Raw genomic sequence first — 16,701 nt, forward strand, 5'->3', positions numbered from 1 at the left:
ATGATGATGATGAGTGTGACGAAGATGAGGGTGATTGTGACGAAGGTGGTGCAGACAAAAGAGAGAAGTCAAAGAAAGGAGCATCAAGACGGAACAAAAAGAAGCCCAGAGCTGATAAGAAACAACCAAAACATGGCAAATTAAAGGACGGGACTGGGAGAGCCCCGAGCGACAGAGACGAGGGTCTGAAGGAGAAAACTAAAGAGAGGAAAACCCCAAAAGAACACAAAGAGGAGGGGGTAAATGAGGAAGAGGAGAAGGAGGAAGGGGGAAAGGAAGAAGAGGAGAAGGAGGAAGAGGAGATGAAACCCAAAAAGAAAATGCAGAAGAAAAAAGCTACCGAAACTTGACATGAATGTGTATTTTTTTAGTTTAGATATTGAATTAACTCAGAGTGAACAAATGGAACCACATGGACCTGTTAGGGTCCTTTTGTAACTCTGGTTTAGAAAAGAAATTAGAACACTGAAATGTTTTACTGTGTAGCTGGCCTGGTACCTATATAGAAATTAGATATTTGTGTTAGAACTTGTTGCTTTTCAAACAGCAAAAAATATCCCCAGGTCAGAAGTAGAATTAGTAGAAACGTGAGCAATGAGACTTCATTGCTGTGCAAGATGTTGATGCATTGGTGACACATTTTTAATATTACAATTAGATTTTAACTATTTATATTAGATTGTTTTTGGAGAACCAGCCCATTTATGAACTTTTAAGATGACATGAATTATCTTAATTAAATGTGCACTGTGTCTGTGGTGAGATTTATTGAACAAAGTGCTTATGTTCTAAAATGTCCTAGAATTATCTGAAATCATGACTGGGATTACCTATAGATAGATAGATACCTTTATTATCCCAAGGTGCAGTAACCTGACTATATTTTAGAAATTAAAGCTGCAATTCCTAACTTTAATGGAATAAAACATTATTCTGGCCGATCTGTATGGGTGAAGTACACTACCAGTCAAAGGTTTGAGCACAGCTTCTCATTCAATGTGTCCAAACGTATGTTCACACATTAAAACTAAATTGTGGAAACCCCTGCTCTTTTGCTGGTCAGGTAGGCCCACTAGTGGTATATATGAAGCATAAATAATTCCCTTGCCCAAAAAGCTTGTCTTGACTCAGCAGTAAAAATTATACTTGTGTGCGAGACCAGAGTTTTAGTCCCAGATAGGGACATCAATGTTACAGATTGGAGCTATAAAACCTTGTGTTAAGCCTTTTCTCTGAAACATTCTGGGGTTTTATCCATAAACCAATAACATGTCAACGTTTGCATGTAAAGGCCTTTCATCATTAACACCAGGCTTCTGTCACTGTGAAATCTATCTATCAAATACATCAATAAAGCTCTGTGTGTGAAAGTTGTGACATCTCTTGTCTGATAGTATGCCTTGTATCTATGAAACATGTAATGAGACACCAAACGTTTGTTCACATTTTAATTACAAAAATGAATATTAAAAGCTGACCCATTCATTGATTCATGTTCCACAATGTTCAAATTTTATACAAAAACAGGAATAGCTGAATTGGAACTGCTTTTTTCTTTTTTTCTTCACAGAGGTGCTATAGGCTTACATAAAAATATGACCGGTAAAACACAAACAAAAATGCACCAAGTCCACTGAATACGGACAACTAGTCTGACAGAATAAAACCAAAAAAACGCCCCACAATATCTACAGTTGAATGGAAACTGTACACTCTTACGTAGAGGGGGCATTTGTCCATGGAATTAATTTGCCCGAAAATATATATTTTTTTGGAACTAATGTTTGTGTCATGAGTATCCATCCACACAGAACGCCAATATTACACAACAAAAGAGCGACGCCAATTCTTATTGGAGGTGGAGAGCCGATCAGTGATTACGGTGAAGGCCGTCTGGAGGAGGGGGTCTCATCGGCATGGGGGGCAGCTGAGGGGGCATCTGAGGAGGGGGCATCCCGGGACCTCCCGGAGCCCCCGGGGGCAGCGGGGGCATGCCTCCCGGAGGGGGAGGGGGCATGGGCTCGTTGGGCGGCCGGGGCCCCATGCCACCCATGAGGGGAGGGGGTCTCTTCACCCCTATCTGAGGAGGGGGGCCGCTGTTCTGGGGGACGCCCGCCTTCTCCATTTTGAAGTGGAACTGCAGGAAGAACTGCACGCCACACACAATACAGGAGACGGGTTGGAACAGAGCAGCGTTCATTTGGACATTTTAGTCATAGACTTTTGAGTAAAATTCCATTTAGTTTTAATCATGTTTTAGTTTTACCTGACTAAAGACCATAAGATTTTAGTCAACTAAAACTACAGCAGGGGTCTTCAACGTTTTCAGACCAAGGACCCCTTAGCTCTGAGAGAGATGAAGCAGGGACCCCCACTTCATATTGTATAGTTGCAGATTAAAAATGTACATGATTATTTCTTATACAATTTAGACTTGACAGCACCATCATGTGTAGGCTGGGTTAATGTGTATTTTCATATATTTAACCACTTGAACTGTCAATACCTACTAGTCTGCTCTTCTTTTCCCTCTACACCGAACCTCTGTGCCAAAAGAAATGCTGATCTACAAGCTCACATGTGAGCTTGCAGATCTACTATTTTTTGGCTAATGTTCCACTAAGAATAGGGATGCTAGGGTTCAAGTGATCAAACATGATCAAACAAAGATTTAGCAGACACCCTGTAGTAACTCTGAGGACCCCCTAGGCGTCCCAGACCCCCTGTTGAAGACCTCTGAACTACAGAGTTGATTTAGTCGACCAAAATGTATTTTGGTGGACCTCAATGCCGCCGTAATGCCTGAACTATACTTAGCTGTGTGATCTATAAGCTCACAACACATCTGCAATGCATTGTGAGCTTGTAGGTCAGCTATTTTCGGAGCATGACACCAACAAACACTTAAAGGACACAACAACTGATTAATGAAATTTATATAATCAAGGTGGTACAGGAGATGATAGCATATACATTTTAGCGTGAATTGGTGTTGACAAGAGTGATACTTCACTTGTATTGGATGAAGTAATAATAGGCCTAATAATGATGATAAGGGTTAGGGTTACATTTTAAACAGTACATTTTCAACCTGTGGGAAACATTAGGTACCTGTTTAGTCTCTTTATTCCAGTGGGTCCAGAAGCGATTCTCAGCTTTATCAATTTCTCTGCTGGGAACCTGAAAGAACAACACGTGCCGTCAGCGCCAGAAACATACTGTAGTACATACTGTATATATACAGTACACACAGAGAGATGTCATTAATACCTCTTCCTAGTGGACAGATTCCAGTACTTGCATTGAAATGGCAAAAATCTACACGTTCACAATGCTTCGTAGAGCTATACGTTGCGAGCTTATGGAGCTGCTAATTTACGCAGATAATGACATGGCGAAAACAGGGATGGCACGTTGAAATGTGTTAATAAAAAGCGTGGCTCTCGGGCACCTTGAAAGCGATGGTCTCGTAGGGCTCTGCAGCCAGCAGCAGGTACTGCCAACGGCGGTCTGGGGGCTCGATGCGCTGCTCGTAGGCGGACATGAAGCGATGTCTGGGTCCAATGCCCTCCGCTATCTCTGGGTAGTCAATCTGATGACAGGCAGGGAATTGATTGATTGAATACTTTATTAGTCAGAAATGTAAACAGCACAAGGTACAGTACAGTAAGACATTTGTGCTAAAAGGATAAAACAAAAAAGTTTCTTTGGACCCGTTTCCATTGAGGTCCTATGTATTTAATTCATCAACATAATGTAGCATAAAATTAACACCAAAATGCAATATCGTCAACAAATCTAAAACACTGTACGGTATGTACAAAGTAGAATATGGGAAAACGTTTGCAGTGAATGCCATCACCTTTCTATGGGAAACGTGAGTTTACCTCCCCAAAAGAGAAAATAACTTGGATATCGTTGCTGTGGGGCAAAAACCTCTTATTTCTATATTATACTTTTTTGTTTTTTGTAAATCAATAGCAACATCCTACTTGATCATACTACAGTGTCAAACAAAAGTACCAAACATTACAGTAAGTAGCAGATCTACAAGCTCGAACAGCTACGAAGCTGTGAAGCGGCACATTTCGAGCTTGTCAATCTGCTACTTTTGAATTTGAATCCTGAAATACAACAGTTTGGGATATAATGAGGTTTCCACCCGACAAAGACTATATACTAGTCTAGTACATACTGTATTCTATGAAGACTCAATCTTAATATACAGATGATGTGTTTGTTAATATATTCATAGTTTGGTTTTGTTTGTGTCAAAACGGTTCTGTTCTGTTTTTTGTTATTTATTTATTTTGTTTAACACAATGTACTAACCTGAAATAGTAGAGACTGTTGTCCGGTCTCTGAGTCTCTCTGTTTGGTGACTAAGGAGAAGAGAGATGCATTGTTTAATACAAACTTAAAACTTGAATTATAACATGGTTGAATTGGAACTCTTCACTGAAGTATCACCATTGTTTATATTGTTACATCTTACACTGTATATGCATAAACAAATAATACAGAATAACAGCAATAGTAAGAAAAGCTACAAAGTATGTACGTTGGTTATGCATTGGTCCTATAATGGCTATTGCTACAACCATGTTATAAGAGCAGCAGTAATACACATGAGCCCATTGTATGTTGCATTGATTATACCACATCAACAGGCCATTAAGGCACTGACTCCACTTGGAATTGTGTGTCAACAACATCCATAGTTAAATAATGTCTTGCTGTTGGGAGTCGCTCTCCATTCCGACATGTCGCCACTCCGAAATTGACTTCTAATATTCGGAGTGGCGACACTCCCACAGGGGTTAAGTTTAGGGTTAGGGTTAGAGATAGGGTTAGTGTCGGAATGGAGACATGTCAGAAAGGAGACATGTCGGAGTGGCGGGGTGTAACCCTTGCTGTTTAATCATGGGTTTAACATAAGCTAAAGTCCTGATGTCCGATTTGTGAAACAGTGTGAAAGGAGTAGTCCATGATTATAGTTTAGACTAAGAGGCGTTGGCGTCTGACCATGATGCAACCAGCGCCGTACCTTTGTATCCCGGTCGACCGATCTTCACAAACTTCTTGACTTCGACCTTGACCTTCTCCGGAGCGGGCTGGGCAGGAGCTTCTTTGGCCTCTTTGGCTGCTCTCCTCGCTCTAAAAGCAGTCACAGAGCACAGTGTGAGGACACAGCCTACAGGTCACAGTCACACCTTTTTTATCCACACTTTGACTTTGGCTAAATATTCTGACAAAGAATAACTTTAGGCAAAATTGCAATATTGTGTAATGTAGTATCATTGTTCTTTATTATCTGTTTGTAACTGTAAGGAGAATTCATGCAATTTAATGTTGTTTTTATGTGTTTTATAATTATGCTTTTTTGTGGACCCAGTAAGACTACCATGGCATCAACTACTGGGGATCCATTTCAAATAAACAAAAGCAAAACGTGAAACTTACAAGTTGGTCTGATGTTTCTTTCCTTGCGTGTGCGCCAAATAGCTGCCCTGAAATGGAGAGGGGAACAAAACAGGACATTTAGCTTGCAAGACGTGGCAAAACCCACCCTCAACTTCAGAGACAACACAGGAGTATTAAGCTCGATTTATACTTTGTCGTACGACGAAAGCGTTGTGAGCCAAAAGCAGCCGATCTACAAGCTCACAACGCGCTGAATCCACGACTAGTGTTGGGATCCGGAGGAACCGACTGCAACATTGAGGAACCAGGAATCGGTTCCACATTTGGAACCATTTACGGAAACGGAACCATTTTTTATCCCACTGTCAAGCACTGGTTTGTGGACTTCACGTCTGCTATACAATTACTATACCAGTGGTGCTCCAACATTTTAATTTCAAAGACAACCATATCTCTGATGGTGCATTCGAACCTGGAGAGATATATTTGTTTCTAGTCCGAGCACCTTCAATCGCTTCACTTTGTTCCCGCTGGCCAAAGTTTGAAAATAACTATGTCTCGTCAGAATCAAAGCGAAACACCTGTAAAAAAACAGGTGTTTCCCTGTCTCCGGACAACATTAACGCTGATTGGCTGTCAATACACGATGGGTGGAGTCGGGGGGAAGCGAAGGTCGCTTCAAATGGATTTTTCCAACTGGGGCAAAGATATCGAAGCAACCGTTTGCGTCGCGTCTTTGCATTCACTTTGTATGTAACTGCGCCACTCAAACTATCCAGGTTTGAATGCACCAGAGTGAATCTATCAGAGTTGAAGTCCTTAAAGGAGTAGTTCACCCCCAAAATTATTGAACTCAAGTCTCCATGGAATGACTAATCAATAGAAAAAAAGTCATTTTGGGGGTGAACTACTCCTTTAAGGTTTCATTTGGAACCGTTAAGTAATCGGAATCGTTACAAACCTAAAGGATCCCAACCCTTACCACGACAGGTTAGCATGTAGATCGGCTATTTTCAGTGTATCAAATCAGGCATGGGTTTGTGCCTCCACCTCACCTCGTTGTTGTGCAGCGTCAGACACAGTTTGCACTCATAGGAGCCCAGGTGGTTCTTCATGAAGTAGGGGTCCTTGTTGATGTCGATGGTCTCCAGGGCCAGCTGCCGCAACCGCTCCCGTCTGTCACGGTTACTCTCCGAGGCCGACGCCACGCCTCCACTCCCCGTCTTCCCTCCAGCTCGATGTTGGAAATCCATCTCTGAAGAGGTCGATTACCCAGAGACACACAAACACACTAGTCCAGTCACCACTGGACAGCAGCAATGAGCAGAGCTTCTCCTCCTATGTTCCTGAGGAAAAGAATGAACAACATATGGTAGAACTTGGTCACGAGTAGTAGAAACACGATGGATTATTAGAAAAACATGTAGCACAGCAGAACAGAATCCATAGTTATGTCGGTTTATTGGTCACCTTGCGATGCTTAAAATGTAATTAAAATGTAATTCTGTTCAATTTATTTATCAGCACTTATGTTTTGGACAATAGAATACAAATTTGGCACTCTGTGTTATAGCCTATCTATACTAGAACAATAAGGCATGATTTCAAAAGAAACAACGTCCAAGGCACAGGTTGTGAAGGTGGTATAATAAAAGTGTCCAAGGTAATTACTTGTATTGGCTGACTGGTGATATTAAGGAGCCAGAGTATGAAATGTGACATTTTAGACTCAAGAGGAAAATTGTGTATAACGTTATGCACAACTGTACAGTTTTTACAATGTAGGCTACTAGCCTTGGATCAAGACTGTCATATTATGTATTTTATCGAGTCTGACTTTTACTTCGTATCCGTCATAGATATGCAAATGTCACACTAAAAATCGATAAAATACATTTATGATGGTCTTGATCCCAGGCTGTCAAGTGCAGTACTGTGAATTACAATCCCTAATTATTACCGGTACATTATGGATTTAAAAGTGACAAATATAACTCGATAAACAAATCGTATTGTTAGCTTTCTAAATTGATTGATTGATTGATTGAAGACTTTATTATAAGTTTGCATAGGAAAAGGTACAGTTTCATGACGGTACAGTTCACTGGTACAAGGTCTACTAAAAGGAGATCCAAGACAAGACAAAGCTTATTTCCACAGGAAACCATTTAAGTATCTCATATAACATTGAATGACAGACGAATAGAACACAGTACTATGCAGTTGATATGTAAAGAAAAAGACTTCCAAGTGAGCAAAAGTCACAGTTTTAACATGCTGATAAGATAGCTATCTACAGCAATGAGAGATTAGCCGTGATAACATTCATCAGTGCTATTCTATCAAACTACAGCTAGTTATAACATTAATAATGTTCCATTGATTAGGCTTTGTGAATGAACCACTGCTGAGTGCTGAGCTAAATGCTAAGCTAACCGCGGTTAAACCTTCACACTACACCTTTACAGACCACCTGACTGGTCTACAGTCCTGTATGAGATAACAACTCACTAGTTAGATGTCACATGCATGTTTAAACAGAATAAATAAGCACGTATCAGACATTTAAAGGCAGACAGAACACAGAAACACACACAACACTCACCAGCACTACGTCCTGATCACGCCGTTTACAAAGTGTGCGCATGCGCAAAGTGGTGGGAGTTTGTAATAACTTTATTGACAGTAACATGTAGACATGATGGGACACTTTACAATAAATAACGCTATAATCACGCACGATTCTTTATTGTTGCACTTCAGTGACCGCATGCAGAGTTAAAAAATATATTTTTTATTTTTCTTTAGATTTTTATATATTTTTAAATATAACTAAAAGTTAAGGTTTCCAGTTTTTACACGTTGTTCACGTTGTGCCAAAGAACTGTAATTTGCATATCCGGTCCATAACGGATACGGAAACAGTCTGTATGCTTTGCTGTATGTGGACGTGGACATTTACCGGATCCAGTGGGCGGGCTTTAAACCGGATATGAGCAGTTGAACAGTGAATAGAAACCAGAATAAGACTTTTCTTCCCACAGGTAGCGCAAAACAAACCTAAAAAAACAGTGGCGTCAGTTCAGCAAAAGGTATGGCAACATGACATGTTGCCATACCTTAGCAACAGGCATGATGACTTTATTTTAAGAAGTTCATTTTATTATTTCCCCCTGTAGCAAAGGTATGACAGCTGCCATACCCAATTGACGCCTCTGGAAAAAACAGATTGTCCCCCAACGCTTTCCGTACCAGGCAGAAACCGAACCAGCCTGTACTTGTGAGAGAAAAGGAAAGGAGTGTCACAACGGGCAGGGGAGTGTCCTGTTCTGCTCTGTTTCTCTTTAATATCACCGCGACCTCCATGTTCCGCACATGATTTATGATCTGTGATCCATATCTCCCAGAGAAGCAGAGCATCCAGGGGGTTTTATTCACTTCTATGATCATGTGTTCAGCAGCAGCACAGGCGGCAGCAGGGAGACAGCTGGCACAGGTAGGCTGCTAAGGTACAGGCAGTGAGGGAAGGAAGGTGTGTTGTCTGCTGTCGTCAGTTACTGCGTCAGTCTGTGGTCAGTCTTGGTCTTGGATCATCTTGACCACCGTCATCAGATTCAGGATGCGGTTCAACGAGAAGGAGTTGGTCCATCTGAGCCGACAGCCCTCTGAGAGGGCAGCAGAGCTGGGCATGAGAGGTCCCAAGAAAGGAGATGGTTGGTAACTTTTTTGCACCAGCAGCACTACACTGCCATATTATGTACACTTTAGGATTTTGAACTTCTTATAACTTGTGTAGTCCCCCCCCCCCCCCCCCCCACTGCATTCTATTCCTATTTTATATAGCCTACATGTTTACTGACAAGTCTTTATGAATATATGGCAACTGGAGGTGTTGAACAGAATACATTTCCTTCTGGATTAATAAAATATATGTATCTATTATCTGATTGACTGATTACTTTATTAGAGGTTTGCATAGGAAACCAGGAAACAGGAACAGGGCAGTACAGTTCACTGACACAAAGTCAACTAAAAGGAAGACCACAAGAAAGCTTTTAGGCTTGTTTAAATTGGGGACCCTTTCCCTTTGTACTCAATTCATACAACATTAAATGGCAGACAAATACAACACAGTACTATGCGAAATATATGACCATAAGACAGTCAGAAAACCAAATAAACATACATGTACAGTATTTACAGTAACAATCTATATACACTGTCAATCTAACTCTGAGAGCCACAACTGAAACCAAATGGACCCCAGAGTGTCCATTTGGTTTTCTGTTGTGGCTCTCACAAAACACTGATGATTAATTTGTATTTTGAACTAACATACTCATAAAGCTGTTGATCTATGATGTTACAGTTACATGCCTCTTTTATCTCTCTCTCACTCCCACTGCACTTCCGTTTCTTCTTGCTCTAAGTCTGGGCGGCTAGGTGCATTCATTGTAATTCACCTGAATGAATGAATGAATGGGTGGCAGGAGGATCGAATGACATGTTTTCCATGAGACTACTCAGCTGTGTAACGGAACGACATGCCATGCTTGGCACACAAGCAGTTCGTCCACTCATATCTTTGTTGTTGTTGGCTGTCAGTCTGTTTCCTGCTAACCCTGTCTGCGTGTGTGTGTGTGTGTGTGTGTGTGTGTGTGTGTGTGTGTGTGTGTGTGTGTGTGTGTGTGTGTGTGTGTGTATGTGTGTGTGTGTATACAGTTGTCAAGAAGAGGCTGGTGAAACTGGTGGTCAATTTCCTCTTCTATTTCCGGACCGACGAGGAAGAGGTGAGGTCAAAGAAACCACACTGGTGTCTGTCTCTCTCTTTCTCTCTCTCACTCACAGTCTCACACACATGCGCGCGCGCCAGCACGCACACACAGCAGGCAGCAGCGTGCATGAAGACTAATTTATACGGTGTAAGTCTGACAGAAAATCTGTCTCACAGGGGTTGTCTTACAGCCTAAGTCTCACAGGGAGTGTCTTCTTTATGCCGCGTTCACACTGTGGCAGATACAAAAGATACACAGGCTAGCGTCTGTGTAGCTTTGCGTCTTTGTAGCTGAAGTTGAACTGGCCTACAGCTCTCAAACCTTTTTGTAGCTTTGTAGCCACTGTAGCTTTTGTAGCTGCTACAAATGTCAGATTTGTATCTTCATGTCGCTGTTGCTTCCATTGAAAAGGAATGGTAGCCTGTAGGCCTATGTTTTGTAGCTGCCTGTGTGAACGCAGCTTTAGACTGTAAGGCAAGCATTGTGAGGCACATTCTGGCTCGGGACGTATTTTGGAACGTCTTCCAGGCTGTGGGCCACTTGGCTGGCACATCCTGAAATTTGTAGGAGCTCACGCCACGTCATTAATGTCCCACAGCTTTGATTGGTCGGGTACATACTGTATATGCCCAGAGATGAGAGCTACGAGTAGATAGCTTATCTGATACAGTATAAACTATAGGTTTGAGTCTGTGCAACAAGGTTGTTGAATGTTACCTCCTTCTGGGTGGACACACACTACTGTAGTGGTTCTCACTGTGAGGTGCAGGGACCTCCAGGGGTCCTTGAGGGGGTTCCAGGGGGTCCCCAGCTAAATTATTGATAGCTGGCCTTCACCATTGTTGCATGTAAGTGATGTACAGTAACATTGGCTACTACTTTGATCAGTGTCTTTATTTCAGGACCAAATTAGTATCATGTCAAATTGTCAGACGAATCATCAACAATCAACTTTAAAATGTTATTAAATTGCAGTCAGAGAGAGAGATCAAACTATATCAGAAATGGTGTTCTGTGGCATCCTACTATGTAATCAATATTAAAAAGGTTGACTGCTACAGTATTCCACATACAGGCTACATCTGCTGCATTTACAGTACATTTTAAATAATCTTAAATTGTATGTACCTTTAATATTCACTGTAAAATCTATGTATTTGTGTGTGTGTGTGTGTGTGTGTGTGTGTGTGTGTGTGTGTGTGTGTGTGTGTGTGTGTGTGTGTGTGTGTGTGTGTGTGTGTGTGTGTGTGTGTGTGTGTGTGTGTGTGTGTGTGTACTAGCTGGTTGCTATGGCACCAGCTAATGGAGATCTTTAATACAAATCTAAATCAAATATAACAAAAAAATAATAAACATAACACACAATAAATAAAATACACGTACGTTTGTATCAACTTGTCGTGTCGTATAAAGGTTGCTTGTCAATCACACAAGTTAATTGAATGTTGTTGTTCCAGCCAATAGGAGCGTTGCTGCTGGAACAGTGTCGCGTCGAGAGGGAGGACAATCAGGCTTTCTCCATCGGTGAGTCATCCTCCTCCTCACAGCCTAACAACACTGACTGACGGGTGGTTTCTCATTTAGTGATTGAGTTAACCAATGAACAGGTCAACTATGATGAGTTTGCACATTTTGAAGGATGCTTTGTGTACTAACCTGAGGTCCATTCAACAAAATAATTCCTTCTAAATTAGTAGTTCTCACTCTTCAAAAGTAGCAGATGTACAGGCTCTGCAAGCTTGTAGTTCTGCTGTTTCTGAACAGCCAACACAAGCTTGTAGATCTGCTGTTTCTGAATAGTCAACATACTAAGGTCTCAGACTTTGTTAATGGTGTAAAGCAGACTCCTTGTGTGACGATCTGCAATGCATTGCATGAATGTAGTGTTGTGTATGAGTGTTTTTGCCAAGCAGGAAAAATTACAGTTCTAACACACAACCTAATATTACACCTGATCCTAGCCACACCAACCAACCACAGACTGTTTCAGATGCTAGCATCATGGTAAGTGGTTCTGCATCCACGATCCAAGGGAAGAGACTGCTTATCAGCTACTTCCCCTAGGCCTAGGTGATCTGGCCTTTGAACGACAAGAGAAAGACCAGGAGCAGTACTAAGCTCCATCGCTAACTCCCCCAGGCAATCAGTTTATGAACGATTTACATTATATACCTGTTGTGTCTGTCTGTTTGTTGAGGCAGCTCCACAATGATACATGTCATCAACAAATACAAACACTACAAATTACAAAAGAGATGGGATTACATTACATTAACATTAGTGGTGGCAGTGGCTCAGGAGGTAGAGCGGCTGCTTGGGAACCAGAAGGTTCCCCCAGTTCGATCCCGGGCTCCCCCAAAGTTAGTTTCAAAGTGTCCTTGAGCAAGACAATAAACCCCTAATTTGCTCCTGATGAGCAACCTGCTCACCGGGAGCAACTAGGGGTTCAGAGTGTTGCTCAACGAGTCTTCGACACTAACTCTGGGGGAACCCGGGATCGACCTGGGAACTCTTTGTTGTTCTAATGACGGTTTCTCTACCCCTGAGCCACTGCTGCCCGTGCCATGCTTTATTGAATTCCAAATTCTTCTTTTTAAGGGTAGGTTTTCACAAAGCCCTGATGCCAACGTAAATCGATTTGGACATTCATTTTGGTTTTGTGGGTCAGTAGTAGAGACTAGAGAGTATCTCAAGGAATTCGTGGCTCAACAAAGATGTTTGTTGAATTGCTTTGCAGCATTTCTAGACGAGGCAGAGAAGAAGTACCTGTTTGAGTGTGACTCTGAGGAGCAGTGTGTGGAGTGGATTGACTCCATCATCAAAGCCAGGTACGCAAGTATAACACCTGGGATTTGAACCTGTGGCTCCCGCTTTGAAAGCCAACTTCTTAACCACTAATCCAAAGGGAATTCCCCATGGCTCAGGGGAGTGAAAATAACCGATCTACAACCTCACAGCGCCTTGAGGCGTTGAGAGCTTGTAAATCGGCTATTTTCACATTGTTTTGCCACTTTCTTGCGTAATATTTGGCCAATTTGGTATTAAAAGAGTTCTTATAGTCGTTAAATTGTAACTTTTGAAATGTGCAGATATACACTTGGTTTGTTTGCTGTTGAGTGAGAAAACAATGTTGCACATTAAGCTAATCTCTAAAAAATTATTTGGGGACCCCAGTTTGGAAACCACTGTTGTAAACCATAATCCAGCAAATGTACACACTCAGAGTTACAAATGAAATAATTAACACTGATGTTCTAATCTACTGTCTATATTGTGGCCTATGACATTGCTTGGTTACAGTTTGGTTGTCCTCCTTTCTCTTTCAGTTATGAGTTTATGAGGAGAAACCTTGTATTCTATCGCACTGAAATCCACAGGCTGACTGGCAAGGTGAGCTCAACCGTGCTTGCTTCTATTCACTGCTTATAAAGTATACAGTAGTATATATTCTATAGTATGGGTGTTGCTATTTAGTGAATCAAACCCTAAACGGTAAGAGTGCCTTACAGTAATCATTAAACGGCACAAGACTGCAACTACACCAACAGAAGCCAGGACCTTTAAATGTAAAGCTTGGCTGAACATTCACTATGAGGAAGTGAGAATGTTGTGGACCAGGTGCACTTCCTCCGGATGCTGCTCAGCTACTGTACCAATAGCACTAAAGGGAGATTTCACTTTCAAATATCATAGATAGCACTGACTAAGGTCCCAGGACCAAAATGTTTGCTAATATTATGCACCCCTCACGTTGAGCACAGAGCACACAAAAATAAAATAAAAACTAGTCTCTGTCTAAGGAGTTTGACCTAATAGCTTGTGCAGCGAGAGAGTATTTCTCTGCCAGTTTACTTTCAAATGAAATAAATCTAAAGAAAAGAGGTAACATGGCATTGGTTAGACAGTCCCCAAGAAAAGAAAATAACAAATAATGGCAAAATCACGCCGTGGACGTGTGTTATACGATGTCCAAAAAACAGCGTTGACCAGCGTGTACAGGAGGATCTCTTGTAGCTCTGGGAGAAGAACAAAGTGACCAGGATAATCCACTCCATTACTAGGCTTGTTTGAATGTGGCTTGTTTACTGCAAAAACTCAGGGGAAAAATAGATTCTGAGATAATCGACCTTTTGCGGGCATCAATAACATTGACCCAGATGTAGATCAAAATCTCTGATACGGAAATAGCCGCATCTGGGCTAGCGGGAACCTGATACCGTGTTTCAGAGGTGGGACAAGAGTGAGGACTCTAAGCGGTGATAAAACAGTAATCTGTCAGGTCTTGTCAATGGTATCGGGGGCTTATAAAATAAATCTTGTCAAATCTCATCAATGGTAGTGAGTGAGTTAAGGCTAAAAGCTAAAAAACACAAACAATTCCTGGGGTCTAGTTTCTATTGTGGCCTTATGTGTTCAGTTAATCAACATAGTATATCAAATCAACACAATAATGCATGTCATCAACTAATACAAAACACTGCATTACAAAAGAGAAAGGGGGAAAGCAGGCAGCAGTGAATGACACCTCCTTGCTCCCTTCTGTTCACCTCCCCTTGTGATCTCCTGATAGTTATTTTTCAGGCCAATTTGCTCATGCTAATGCCAGAGCCTTCATTTATGCTCTGATTAACTCACTCACAACCATTAACGAGATATGATAGGATTATTTTTTGTTTCATTTAATCCAACATTACGCTGGTGTTTATCTGCTCAAAAAGTAGCACATCTTGTCTTGACCGGGAAACGGTTCAAACCGGATATGGGAAAAAAAAAACGGATCTGCTTTGCGTCCCATGTTACATTTGGCAGGAAACACTGATCCTGCCTAGCGTCCATGTTATAAACAATGCTAACTAGGCTTTTATCTCTTGGAACGGTTTGATGGATTCACGTGCATCCTGTTGTCATCGGTGCTGTGGCACGGCGTGCGTGTGGATTGTGCACAATCTACTGGATCTTACTTGAGATGGATATGCTGTGACTACTTTTAAAAGTTACGAAAAAAAACCTGGTAGGGAACGACCAAAGTCGGATAACAATCTTGGTATTAAAGGTACGAAACACGTCATCCCGAAGCAGAACTGGAGGTTTTCTCTGTCTGTACATCTGTACACATCTGCACTGTGTTTTGTGCTTCTCCTCAGGACCCTCTGGAGCAGTACGGTATATCAGACGAGGCTCGCTTCCAGGTCAACAACGGACTGCAGCTCACCTCTAGAGACACCTCTTCCATGTAGCTTTAACCTCATGAACCCCAGCGTCCCTTTTCTGGGCATGTCATCATCATAGGCAAACCTTTTAGCAAAAATAACAGACCTATAAATCTCACAATGTGAGCTTGTGTTGCTAATACCGAGTATTAGACCCCTTGGGGAACCTGGTCTACAAGGTATTAACCAGGGTTTAATTTGCCTCGGTCAGCAATACTACTCTACAGTTTACTTTCTACCATGGCTAAATGCCAACTTGAATGATACTCCTTTTTGTTTGTCCTCCAGTTCCAATGATGCACCTATTATGCACCGGTCTTTGAGTCCAGTATCACATCCCTTTTCTAGTTTCACTCATAGACTATGAAGATCCTCATGTAGATGGGCCCACTAACCTCATACAACCCAGTTTTATCTCAATGAATTTCCCTATGAGATAAAGCCTAAAAAATAAAAAAGATTTTGTGCTATTGAAAGGTTAGAACTGACTGGAAGTACAAGGCTACATGTTATCTACTGGAACTTCCTGTAGCCCTGTCACTTCCTATACTTCAGTAGTTCATGTTACAGCCAATGCTCCCAGACATACAGTACACCACTGGCTTCCACTCCTGTTTAGTATATTCTCCTACCATTATCTCTGTCAAACAACTGTTGTATTTCCAGTTACTGCTGATGACTACTGTAAAAAGTAGCTTAACTTCTGCTTTGAGTGTTTGTTACATGACATTTTCCCGTGTCATTTTCACACATGCATCGCCTTTCATTGATTCTAGTTGCCTGTATTGTAAATATATTTTATACTATGATTTACTTGTCATACTTGCTGTAAATCTTACCCAAATGTGAAGAAGTAAGGCCTCTGGTTCCCAAAATACTCGTCCTCACGTGCCAGGGTTTGCGCAGAGACTGTGGAGTTAAGGCAAGACTTTGTGCTCACCCTGGTTCTCTGAAGCCAGACTTTGTGGACCTTTGAATGTATTTAATCTGAGTGCAAAGCATTGTGTAAAGTCTGATTTATACTTATAGTGTGGTGCATCAAAAGTAGCTGATCTGCAAGCCCGTTATGAGCTTGTAGATTGGCGAGACACACTAACTATGAATCGGGTATAAATCTGGCTTAAAGAGGTTTTCATTGGTTTAGAATTTTACACTCTTGAATTTATTGTTTTATCCACAGAGTCCCGTCTTGTTTATGGAAAGGTGACATTTTGAGCCGGACAAGTCCCCCCGTTTATCGTATAAAGTCGTTTATAATAGTTTTATAATACTTTTTAAGCTGTGTTCTTTTG

At 41.5% G+C, this 16,701-nt stretch overlaps 2 protein-coding genes across 2 annotated transcripts; one reads left to right on the forward strand and one right to left on the reverse strand.

Annotated features, from left to right (window-relative positions):
* Positions 1-1,440: 1,440 nt before the first annotated feature.
* Positions 1,441-8,068, reverse strand: sf3a2 (splicing factor 3a, subunit 2). Its single transcript, XM_080726986.1, has 8 exons — positions 8,030-8,068; positions 6,480-6,770; positions 5,464-5,510; positions 5,048-5,157; positions 4,333-4,382; positions 3,452-3,592; positions 3,112-3,180; positions 1,441-2,149 (listed from the first exon to the last, which is right to left on the reverse strand). The coding sequence occupies exons 2-8, from the start codon at positions 6,675-6,677 to the stop codon at positions 1,871-1,873; spliced, it is 894 nt and encodes a 297-aa protein (XP_080583112.1). The 5' UTR covers positions 6,678-6,770; positions 8,030-8,068; the 3' UTR covers positions 1,441-1,870.
* Positions 8,069-8,898: 830 nt separating this feature from the next.
* Positions 8,899-15,463, forward strand: plekhj1 (pleckstrin homology domain containing, family J member 1). The gene is made up of 6 exons (XM_080725275.1): positions 8,899-9,137; positions 10,147-10,214; positions 11,657-11,723; positions 12,937-13,027; positions 13,526-13,589; positions 15,344-15,463. Exons 1-6 carry the CDS (start codon positions 9,044-9,046, stop codon positions 15,434-15,436), a joined length of 477 nt encoding a protein of 158 aa, XP_080581401.1. The 5' UTR covers positions 8,899-9,043; the 3' UTR covers positions 15,437-15,463.
* The last annotated feature ends 1,238 nt before the right edge of the window (positions 15,464-16,701 follow it).

This window comes from Nannobrachium achirus (assembly GCF_963921795.1).
Source record: "Nannobrachium achirus genome assembly, chromosome: 5".
Lineage (NCBI taxonomy): Eukaryota > Metazoa > Chordata > Actinopteri > Myctophiformes > Myctophidae > Nannobrachium > Nannobrachium achirus.

Bases quoted from the DNA above. Each gene is read 5' to 3' on its own strand.
- sf3a2 (XM_080726986.1), bottom strand. From the start codon at position 6,677: ATGGATTTCCAACATCGAGCTGGAGGGAAGACGGGGAGTGGAGGCGTG. The intron at 5,511-6,479 runs GTGAGGTGGAGG...TCTCCATTTCAG, and splicing joins TGACGCTGCACAACAACGAG to GGCAGCTATTTGGCGCACAC. The intron at 3,181-3,451 runs GTGCCCGAGAGC...TTGTTCTTTCAG, and splicing joins ACGAGACCATCGCTTTCAAG to GTTCCCAGCAGAGAAATTGA.
- plekhj1 (XM_080725275.1), top strand. From the start codon at position 9,044: ATGCGGTTCAACGAGAAGGAGTTGGTCCATCTGAGCCGACAGCCCTCT. The intron at 9,138-10,146 runs GTTGGTAACTTT...GTGTGTATACAG, and splicing joins AGGTCCCAAGAAAGGAGATG to TTGTCAAGAAGAGGCTGGTG. The intron at 13,028-13,525 runs GTACGCAAGTAT...TTTCTCTTTCAG, and splicing joins GACTCCATCATCAAAGCCAG to TTATGAGTTTATGAGGAGAA.